The 12,163-nt window shown below is 36.2% G+C and overlaps 1 protein-coding gene across 2 annotated transcripts in view; it reads right to left on the reverse strand.

The window, feature by feature from the left end:
- DNAH12 (dynein axonemal heavy chain 12) overlaps positions 1 to 12,163 on the reverse strand; it is a 217,434-nt gene that overhangs the window by 118,574 nt on the left and 86,697 nt on the right. For both annotated transcript variants that reach the window (XM_049640747.1, XM_049640745.1), the window contains 3 exons: positions 6,329 to 6,448; positions 4,140 to 4,328; positions 2,623 to 2,774 (listed from right to left, as the gene is read on the reverse strand). In XM_049640747.1, coding sequence (XP_049496704.1) covers positions 2,623 to 2,774; positions 4,140 to 4,328; positions 6,329 to 6,448 — 461 coding nt within the window. The remainder of the gene's footprint in view (positions 1 to 2,622; positions 2,775 to 4,139; positions 4,329 to 6,328; positions 6,449 to 12,163) is intronic.

A 12,163-nucleotide genomic window follows, 5' to 3' on the forward strand; every position in this document is an offset into this window, starting at 1 on the left:
CAAAAGACATGAATAGACATTTCTCCAAAGAAGACATCCAGATGGCCAACCGACACATGAAAAAATGCTCAACATCACTCATCATCTGGGAGATACAAATCAAAACCACAAGGAGATACCACCTCACACCTGTCAGAATGGCTAACATTAACAACTCAGGCAACAACAGATGTTGGCGAGGATGCGGAGAAAGAGGATCTCTTTTGTGCTGCTGGTGGAAATGCAAGCTGGTGTAGCCACTCTGGAAAACAGTATGGAGGTTCCTCAAAAAATTAAAAATAAAACTACCCTATGACCCAGGAGTTCCACTACTAGGAATTTACCCAAAGGATACAGGAATGCTGATTCATAAGGTCACACATACCCCAATGTTTACAGCACTGCTATCAACAATAGCCAAAGTATGGGAAGAGCCCAAATGTCTACCCATGGATGAATGGATAAAGAAGATGTGGTATATATATATATATATATATATATATATATACAATGGAGTATTACTCAGCAATCAAAAAGAATGAAATCTTGCCATTTGCAACTACGTGGATGGAACTAGAGGCTATTATGCTAAGCAAAATAAGTCAGTCAGAGAAAGAGAAATATCATATGACTTCACTCATATGAAGACTTTAAGATACAAAACAGATGAACATAATGGAAGGGAAGCAAAAATAATATAAAAACAGGGAGGGGGACAAAAACATAAGAGACTCTTAAATATGGAAAACAGAGGGTTGCTGGAGGGGTTGTGGGAAGGGAGACAGGCTAAAAGGGCAAGGGGCATTAAGGAATCTACTCCAGAAATCATTGTTACACTATATGCTAACTTGGATGTAAATTAAAAAAGTAAATTAAATAGAAATTAGAAAAAAAAAAAAAAAAAAGAACTATGGTGGCCCCTGAAACTTCATCTACATGTTTCAGTCTGAGTAACACTTGCCTTATAGACAACTATTTGTTAAAAAAAATTTTTTTAATAAAATCCTGTTCTTGGGGCACCTGGGTGACTCAGTTGGTTGAGCATCTGACCTCTGCTCAGGTCATGATCTCGCAGTTTGTGAGTTTGTGTCCCACCTCGGGCTCCATGCTGACAGCTCAGAGCCTCGAGCCTGCTCTGTATTCTGTGCCTCCCTCGCTCTCTGCCCCTCCCCTGCTCATGCTCTGTCTCTCAAAAATAAACAAACATTAAAAAAATTAAAAAATAAATAAAATAAAATACTGTTCTTAACTTGGGGCCCAGGACCAATGGAAGAAATTCCTAGCGTTCAGAGAATCTGTGAACTTGGATGACAAAAAAGTTGTATCTTTGCTTTTATTATCCTTAACTAAAATGGAGCAATTGTATCAATAGTACCTGTGTCTTTGTCACCAATAGAAATCACAGATAATATTCTAAATATTACAATGGTTACAGGTATCTCAAAAATATCACTTATGCTTATTACTTCTTCAAAATTGTGATGGGCATCAGACTCACTGCTAGATCATCGATCTTAATGTGTTAACAAACATGAATTACACAAACATAGGTCAAATTTGTTCAATATTTTAGTAAATGTATTTCAATATGTCCTTTCCTTCACAATTTTGTATTTGTATGTATTCATTTAAAAGCATTATCCTAAAAAATAATAAAAACATTTTAAAAAAGCATTATTCTGACAAATGGTTCATGGCACAAAAGGGGGAAAGAATTCTTATACTAGGATATCCCCAGAATTGGCAAGTGCCTTCCGTTCCTTTTTCTTTTCAATATTAGCCTCTACGTGTAAAATTTTAACAAATAAGCACTGAGTAATGTATAGAAGTTTTGAATCACTATATTGTAAACCTGAAACTAACGTATAACACTGTATGTTAATTATACTGGATTAAAAATTTTTTTAATCTAACAATAGAAATAATGTACCTCACGGGCTATTTTTTTCTGTTTCTTCTTTAATTAAAAAGATAAAATTGTCACAAAATTCACGTAAAAACAGGTTCTTCATCAAAAACAAATAAACCATGACATTCATGCACACTATGTAAGCTTGTCTCATTTAAGTAGCATCAATGATAAATTATGCCTAATGTTTTAAAAGAAAAATAACTACAGAAATGTTATTAAGAAAGTTGGTATGAATATGCCTACAGTACAGACTAGACTTTTGATCAGTTTCCTGTCCTCTTCTTTGATGGGCTCTTCTGATTTAAGTCTGAGATCTCCACGTTCATCTTAAGCTATGAAGAACTAACTGGCATAGGACATACTTGAAAAATTCTAAGTGGGAGGTTGTGGATCATAGTGTGTCTGATACTCAGGAGCATATTGAACTTGTGAGTAGAATGCACGCCTTTCACCAACTGCAACTGACTTTTAGTCTGCTGTTACAAATACAAGAAATATAAAGTGGTTTATGAGGCAACAAATATGGCGGGTAATTTTCTGGAGTAGGCAAGAGAAAAACCTGGATTCTAGGTTTACCACTAGTAACAGAGGTCACTGCTAGCATGTCAATTAGTCCCCGAGGGTCTCCATTATCTGAAAATGGATTACCTTTAAGTTTACTTCAAAAATCCTATGATCCTATTAGAATGGCACTGTTATATTTAAAATGCATTTTCATAAGAATTTCTTACTTTGCATAGGTAATACTCAAATCCATTAGAAATGTATATCTAATTGTGTCCATTGTAGGGACTATTATATCTTGAATCTTGACATGTTTTTCTCCTAGATAAGCACTTTTAATTAATTCATTCCAGTGGACCCAGCGACCTCGGTTTTTCAACTACAAGAGAACATAAGTTTTAAAATAGAATCATGCACTTGATATCTGAAAGTCTCTTTTTAACATACTGTTATCATATTCGCTTTTAAAAACCCTAGTCTATCATAATAAAAACTTTCTGTAAGAATAATTCATCTAAAATAACATGACATTTTATAGTCATGAAGTAGATTAATAAGCACCTATGAATCCACCACCCTATTTAAGAAACACACATTTATCTTTGGATTAATTATCTCCCTGCTTCAGTGCTATGGCTGGCATTGAAAAATCTTTTCCTGTTTTCCAGCAAATTGTGTATGTATATGGTATGTGTCTGGATGGTGGTAATTTTCCAAGTTTGAGTGTATATGTCTTTAGTAATTCATATTCTTATTTTTTTTAGGTTTTAGCTTTTATTTTTATCAAAGTTACATATGCACATATTTTAGAGTTAAAACTTTTACAAAGGTTAAGAAAAAGAGCAGTTTCCCACTCTCGTTTTCTCCTCTCCAGTAGCAACTACCTTTGCCTCTTTAAGCTGGACATTTTGGGATTCACCTCCAACTCAAAGAATCTAATTGTGTGATCATCTCTTGATTTTTTAGTTTTAGAGATTTTTTTTTTCACTTCCCACTATGACTAATGAAGATGAAACTCTCTCTCTCTCTCTCTCTCTCTCTCTCTCTGGCCATATTCTTAAAATTCTATATTAGCATGGTGTTGGGGAAAGATTTCCACACTAGTAGTCAGGAGAGCTGGATTCAAGTCCTGGCTCTGCTAGCCACTCACCTTTCTAGGCATGCTTCTCTATCTATAAATCCCGAGATTTAGTTAAAGTTGTAACAAAGCCCTCCACAGATCGTATGTCTCTGAAGTAAAATTTGCATGAATCAAATGATTATTCAGGTGCTTGCTGTTTAAAAGAATCTTTTTGCAAATTATTATTTTTTAATGTCCATTTATCCTTGAGAGAGGAAGAGAGAGAGCAAGTGTTTGGGGAAGAGGCAGAGAGAGAGAGAGAGAAAGAATCCCAAGCAGGCTCCACACTGTCAGCACAGAGTCTGATGTGGGGCTCAAACTCATGACCTGTGAGATCATGACATGAGCCAAAATCAAGACTCAGACACTTAACCGACTGAGCCACCCAGGCAACCCGTAAATTATTATTTTTAAGTGGAGAAAATATATTTAACTTAAATCTGAAATTATAAAATATCTTTAAAGAAAGTTATCTACACTGTCCACAAGTTAAAGGAGGAGAAGCTAAAAAGAAGGGACTAAAACACCAACCACAGGGGTCAAAACAACTGGGAACCCAGTTTTGCCTGCTGACCCAAGACTTTGTGTTTTGTAACTTACCATACCAAGTATTTTATATCATACCTCATACATGTAGTCATAGACTAGGCCTTTTTCATCAAAGTGGCATTCCCATTTACCCACAGAGTCTGGCACCGGGTTGTTTACGTCTCTTCCCATTATGATTAACCGTAGGAAGTTGTCAAAAACAATCCGACCCTCTGTATCACAACTCCCTCCAACGGACCAAATCAAAGAAAATACGAAGGAAGCCTGTTGGTTAAAAAATTGTTTTAATTTAAACTAATAATTTAAAATAAATTTCTCACAAATTAACTAAAATTTTACATATTAAGGAGGCCTGGTTAACATATTTAGAAAGGGTCAGATGTCCAGGTAAAGTGGAATGGAGCACAGTTAAGTCACAGAGAGCATTATTTCTCTAGCACTATCTATCTAAATTTAAAATGTCCATGCCAAGTGATCTAGGAATTTCTCTTTTAGGAGTTTATCCTTGAATATATTACCACCTGTCAAAATGATGTATACATAAGAATATTTACTGCAGCACTGCTGGTGACAGCCAAAGATAAGGAGCAACCCAAATGTTCTTCAATAGGGCTCTATTTAATTGGATTATGCTATGCATATTGGAATACACGCAGCTGTTTAAAAAGGTAACTCAATAAGTATACGGATATGGACAATCTCTAAGGTATATTGTGAGAAAAGGTACAAATCTGCATGCATAGTATGTTAACATGTGTAAAACATGTATTCACATAAAAGAGAGTATGGATCAAATACCTCCGGCAGGCTACTTAAGGCAGGTAATGGTATTTGCCTTGAGAATGGCTAGGGCACTAGTATGGATAGAAAACCTGCTTTTGTCTTTTGAATTTTACTCTAGGTACATGCCTTATCTAGTTTAAAAAATCTATCAAATTTATATATATTTTCAAGAGAAAAATTTTAACCAGGTATCAATTTATAGTAGTCTTTATTTTTTTTTGAGGGGGAGGCAGAGGGAGAGGGAGAGGAGGCGGGGGAGGGGAGGAGGGGGAGGGAGGGAGGGAGAGAGAGAGAGTGGGAGAGAGAGAGAGAGAATATATCTTAAGTAGTCTCCATACTCAGCACAGAGCCAGACTTGGGGCCAGATCTCACGACTGTGAGATCACAACCCGAGCCAAAATAGTCAGATCCTTAACTGACTGAGCCACCCAGGCACCCCAATTTATATTAGTCTTTAAAAATGATTTTAAACCATTTAAAAAAAATAGAGGGAATTTAGGCTTACCAACAGAATAAAACTTTTAAAAAATGTGTATATATATATATATGCACACACACATACACATATATACACATATACATACATATATACATATACATATATACCATGAAGGTTATACAGGTGAGCTATTCATAAAATACTTTTAATTTACAAGCAGGTAATATTGATAGGTATGGAACAATATTAAAAACTAGTTCTGTAAAAGGCAGTTTCAAACTTTGGGAGACAAAAGGGGATACAAATAAATTATGCTTCAAACATGTCTGTTCTATTTCTTCTAATAAAGGTGAAAGGAGAGGAGGAAAGGAGGGGAAGCTGAGCAGGAAACCCTGGAATGTGAGGTGACGGAGGTAGAAGATTTTCTGTGGCAACGAGCTGAAGGGAAAGCAATGGAAGGGAACCACTCTTACCACAGAGCAGAAGAGAAGGTAGACTCAGTAGAGAAGATGAAGGTATTTCCAAATAAGGTGCCAGATGGTATGAAAGCACAGAGCAGGGAAGAGAACAAAACCTATTCCCTTGGCTCCCTCAGAGTCCTGTTCCTTGGCCTTCTCTGCCTCCTCCCTAACTACGTTCTCTATGGATCCTGCTGGCCTCACCCCCACTAGTTGGATGCCTATTTCTGGTCTCTTAGAACCAGCTTGTAGCAGCCTACATCCTGGCTTCACCTTAAGACAAAATTAATTCACTAAATTGATACTGGGTTAGTATTAAGTCACCGTATTGTTTATCAAATTATGATCTTTCATAAGAATAGGATAGTTTGGGTTCATTTGGGCATATGTTACTTTTTTTAAAATGTTTTTTTTTTTTAGTTGGAATACCAGGTCAGGGCAACTTCATTATTATCTTCAGTTATTCTTTCGGTGCTCACCAAAAAAATAGTTCTGGATCTTATAATGCCTTCCTCAGTACAATGATCATTTCCAGAGGCACATTTGATTCTGTGAATAAAAATCCCATTAAGTATAAAACCTACCATAATCCAAACACGAATATGTTTGCTTGTAGGATCATTTTCCAGCACGTCACAGAGTAGTACTTCAAAGAGGCGTGTAAGAGATACAACCACATTGCTATCACTTGTAGGAATCAGTTCCTGCAAAGTGAAAAGGATAAGATACTTTGACTTCATCTTACTTGGAGAATAAAAAATGATAAATAATTCATTTAAAAATTCCTCACACCAGTCAAAATAAGTAGTATCAAAAAGGATAAGAAATGACAAGTGTTGGCAAGAATGTGGGGAAAAGGGAACCCTTACACACTGTTGGTAAGAATGTAACCTGGTGTAACTGCTCTGGAAAACAGCGTGGAGGTTCCTGAAAAAATTAAAAATAGAACTATTATCTGATCCAGTAATTCCACTTCTGGGTATTTACCCAAAGGAAATGAAAACACCAATTCAAAAAGCACAGCTATGTTTATTGCAGTATTGTTTACAATAGACAAGAAATGGAAGCAACCCTAGTGTCCAGATGAATGGAAGATGTGTGGGATATATACAATGGAGTGTTACTCAGCCATGAAAAGGAATCAAATCTTGCCATTTGCAACAACATGGATGGACCTACAGGGTAGTATACTAAATGAAATAAGTCAGACAGAAAAAGACAAATGATTTCACTCATATGTGGACTCTTAAAAAACAAATGAACAAACAACAACAAGACAGAAACACTTCATTGAATGTAGAGAAAAAACCGGTGGTTGCTAGAGCGGAGGGGGTTGGGAGGGTAGGCAAAACAGTGAAGGGGATTAAAAATAATACAATCAAAACTGATAAAAGTACATATGGTTTTTATAATATTTAAACCGTAAAGAATTTAAACTGTAGGCATGACAAAAACATCTCTCAGAGATCTTAGCTTATCCTATTACACAATTGTACATAATATACTCTTATTCTAAATTCTCTGAGAAATGAAATCTAGACACTATAAGAATATAAAGTGTTCTCAGGATAGCAGAAATGAAGTCTCTAACAGCCATTCATTCATTTTTTTCAACAAATATTTATGAAAAACATACTATACCTATATATCAAGCTAGGAGATATGCAAATAAAATGCAAGATCCCTGAAAAAGACTGATATTGAAATTAACTAGACAAAAAATAATATGATGTAATAATGACGTGACAGAGGAAGTCCCAGGAAAGTGTGGGTGGGGGAAGACACTAGAGCACTTGGATTAGCCCAGATCCAGGGAATAGGATAAAAAGGGAAATTAGGAGAGGAGTAATTCAAGGAAGGCTTCCCAGATAAAGGATTAGCTGCGCTAAATTTGGAAGGAAAATGTCAGTTAGCCAGGTGCAGAGGGGAAGGATATTCAAGGCAGGGGAACTACACATACGCAGAAATGGAGGTGTAAGCAGACCTGGAGTGTTAGGAAGATTCCGTGGGATGTAAGAATAGAGTGTAAAAGAAGAATGACAAGAAGTAAGTCTTGAGAAGCAGACAGAGGTCACATCCTGAAAGGTTTTAAAGGCTGCGTGTAAGGATCTCCTGAGAAGAGGAAGAGGGTTCCAATGGAGGGTAAGTACAGGAGTTCACGGAATGAATTTGTGTTTTGGAATCTTCATTCTGGTAGTAGGATATAGTCGGAACCAGAGCAGCTCTATTATATTGATTCAGGCAAGAAATTATGAAGGTCAGGACTGAGGCTACCATACAAGGAAGGAGGGGTGGTCAGAGGAACCTGGATGGAAAGGAGAGGACAGATATAAAAGTTAGCAAGGACAGAAAAATCAATAGATCCTGGGGACTAACTAGAAGTGGAAACTATGGGAATAAATTATGAAAAAATCTATTATTCATTAGAAAGATGGAGCCTACTTTGTATTATTTGCAGCATATAGTATTAGAGTTTGTTTTTTGTTTTGCTTTAGATTTTAAGTAATCTCTACACCCAATGTGAGGCTCGAACTCACAACCCCAAGACCAAGAGTTGCATGCTTCACCAACTGAAGCATTCAAGTTTTAAAATTTAAAAAACTGAAAAATGACTTTATATTTTCTCTATGAAGACACTGCACAAAATTTTCATAAAGTGGAATTCATTTTTTTCTTGTGCACAGAGTATTTTTCTTATCTCTAAAGTTGTATTTTAGGATGAAAAAAATCTACTGCAAACCCCATTTCCCTTCTCAATATCAATATATTAGCTTATGTGTAAGTAACTAATGTGTGGTGAGTGTATGTGTGTAGTAGGTTGAATCCCCGAAAAGAGAGGCCCACGTGCTAATCCCAGCAACCCATGAATGCGATCTTATTTGGAGAAAGGGTCTTGGAAGACATAAAGATCTCAAGATGAGGAGATCATTCTGGAGTATCTGACCCTAAATCCTTACAAGAGTCACACAGTAAAGAGACAGAGTAGAGGCCAGGAGAACATGAGGGAAGAGACTGGAATAATGCAGCCAGAAGCCAAGGAATGCTTTGAGCCAAAAGGAGCTGGAAGAGGTAATAAAGATTCTCCCTTGGAGCTTCCAGAGGAAGCTTGGCCCTGCCAACATCTTGATTTCAAACTTCTAGCCCCAGGACTGTGGCAGAATAAATTTCTGTTGCTTTAAACCACCAAGTTTATGGTAATTTGTTATGACAGCCCTGAGAAACCAATACAATATATAAAGTTTTCTCATAAAATACTAAATATACATGTGAGTTTTAAAGTCACATATTTAAAATACCTTGAAAATATGGAAAACGATTGGGAATTTTAAAGCTTTAGTTACTACAGTTTTATCCAAAGAGTTTAGCAGGAATAAATTTTACCTCTGGGTTTATTCAGGTATAACTTGAGCAATATAAAACCAAAGGTGGATATTACTATAATGGTGGTGGGTAAATCACTTTTAAATTCTGCTATAAAAGTTAAAAGATAAAAGTATTAAAGTAACTATAAATTATGTTAATGGATATGTAATATAAATAGATGCTAATTGAGACATCAGTAGGGAAGGAGGTAAAGTGGAGAGTTCTTGAATACAAATGAAGATAAGTTATTAGCTTAAAAGAGACCGTTATAGGGGCGCCTGGGTGGCGCAGTCGGTTAAGCTTCCGACTTCAGCCAGGTCACGATCTCGCGGTAAGTGAGTTCGAGCCCCGCGTCAGGCTCTGGGCTGATGGCTCGGAGTCTGGAGCCTGTTTCCGATTCTGTGTCTCCCTCTCTCTCTGTCCCTCCCCCGTTCATGCTCTCTCTCTGTCCCAAAAATAAATAAACGTTGAAAAAAAAATTTAAAAAAAAAAGAGACTGTTATAACTATAAGATATTTTATATAAGCCCCTTAGAACTACTAAGAAAATACCTATAGAAGTCACACACACACAAAAAAGAATCAAAACCTATCAATACAAAACAACCCAATGAAACACCAAGGAAGACATCAAAAGAGAAAAGAAACAAACGAAAAAACACAAACAAACCCAAGACAAACAGAAAACAGTTAACAAAATAGCAACAGCAAATCCCTCCCTATCAAAATTACTTTAAATGTAAACATATTAAACTCCCCCAACTAAAAAGATAGAGCAGCTGAATGGATAAAAAAACAAAAACAAAAAACAAAAAAACACCAAGATCCAGGGGCACCTGGGTGGTTCAGTCAGTTAAGTATCTAACTTCGGCTCAGGTTATGATCTCACGGTTCGTGAGTTCGAGCCCAGTGTTGTGCTCTGTGCTGACAGCTCAGAGCCTGAAACTGCTTCGGATTCTGTGTCTCCTCCTCTCTCTGCCCCTCCCCTGCTCGCACTCGCTCTCTCTCTCTCTCTCTCTCAAAAATAAATAAATAACATTTAAAAAATCAAGATCCAACTGTATGCTGCCTAGAAGAAATACATAGGCTGAAAGTGAAGGAATAGGAAAAGATATTCCATGAAAATGGTAACCAACAGAAATCACGAGTGGCTATATTCGTATCATAGTAGACTTTAAGCAAACCTGTCTCTAGAGACAAAGAATGTCATAATGACGGAAGTTCAATTCAACAGGAAGATAAAACTATTTTAAATATATATGCACCCAACATCAGAGCACCTAGGTATATAAAATAAATATTGACAGATCCGGTGGCACCTGGGTGGCTCAGTTGGTTGAGCATCTGACTCTTGGTTTTGGCTCAGGTCATGATCTCATGATTCATGAGTTTGAGCCTCATGTGGGGTTCTGTGCTGATGGTGCTGAGCCTGCTTGGTATTCTCTCTCTCTCCCTCTCTTTCTGCCCCTCCCCCCTCTCTCAAAATAAATAAATAAAAACTTTAAAAAACTATTAAAAATATTGAAAGATCTGAAAGGAGAAATTGATGGCAATATAAAAATGGTAGTGGATTTCAATATCCCACTTTCAATAAGGTATAGAATATCTAGACAGAAATTCAGAAAAGAAACAGTAGATTTGAACCACACTAGATCAAATGGACCTAAGAAATACATGTAGAACTGTTCACCCAACAGTAGAAGGATACGTATTCTTTCTCAAGCTCACGTGGAATATTCTCCAGGACAGACCCCATGTTAGGTCACAAAACAAGTCAACAAATTTAAGATTAAAATTATATCAAATATCTTTTCTGACCCCAATGGAATAAAACTAGAAATCAGTAACCACAAGAAAATGGGAAAATTCACAAATACACATGTAAAAAAGATGGTCTTAAACAACTACTGAGTCCAAGGGGAAATGAAAAGGAAAATAAAAAAATATCTTGAGACAAATGAAACACAACATACCAAAACTCGTGAGATGCATCAAAAGCAGTACTAAGAGGGAAGTTTATAACAATGAATGTTTATATTAAAAAAGAAATCTCGGGGCACCTGGGTGGCTCAGTCTGTTAAGCATCACGACTTCAGCTCAGGTCCTGATCTCACAGTTTATGAGTTTGAGCCCACTTCGAATTCTGTGTCTTCCTCTCTCTCTGTCCCTCCCTGCCCCTGCTCATACTCTGTCTCTCTCTCTCTTAAAGATAAATAAACATTAAAAAATAAAAATAAAATAAAATAAATAAAAAAGAAATCTCAAATAAACAACCTAACTTAAACCCCAAAGAACTAGAAAAAGAACAAACTAAACCCATTGTTAGCATAATGAAACAAATGAGATCAGAACAGAAATAAATGAAATAGAGAATAGAAAAACAATAGAAAAAAAGTCAAAACGAAGAGTTGCTTTTTTTGAAAATATAAATAAAAACAATAAATTCTTAGCTAGACTAAGAATAAAACAAAGACTCAAATAAGTAAAATCAGAAATCAAAGAGAAAGCACACAACGACTGCCTCAGAAATAAAAAGGATCATCAAGGGATAATTATGGATGATTATATACAAATAAGTTGGATAACTTGGAGGACATAGATAAATTCCTAGAAATATACAACCTGCCAAGACTGAATCAAGAAGAATAGGAAGCCTGAACATATCAGTAACAGAGATTGAAGTTGTAATGAAAAACTTCCCAGAGAAAAGTTCAGATGACTTCACAGCTGAATTCTACCAAACATTCAAAGAATACAATCCTTCTTAAACTCTTGCAAAAATTAGAAGTAGAGGAAATACTTCCAAACTCATTCTATGAGGCTAGAATCACCATGATACTAAAACCAGATGAAGCTACCACAAGAAAAGAAAATTATAGGCCAATATCTCTGATGAACATAGAGGCAAAAGTCCTCAACAAAATACTAGCAAGCTGAATTCAACACACCAAAAAGATTACATACTATAGCCAAGTGGGATTTATCCCTGGATGCAAGAGATATGCAAATTAATCAATGTGATACACTGCATTAACAGAATGAAGGACAAAAATCCCA

Source organism: Panthera uncia, chromosome A2 (assembly GCF_023721935.1).
Source record: "Panthera uncia isolate 11264 chromosome A2, Puncia_PCG_1.0, whole genome shotgun sequence".
NCBI lineage: Eukaryota > Metazoa > Chordata > Mammalia > Carnivora > Felidae > Panthera > Panthera uncia.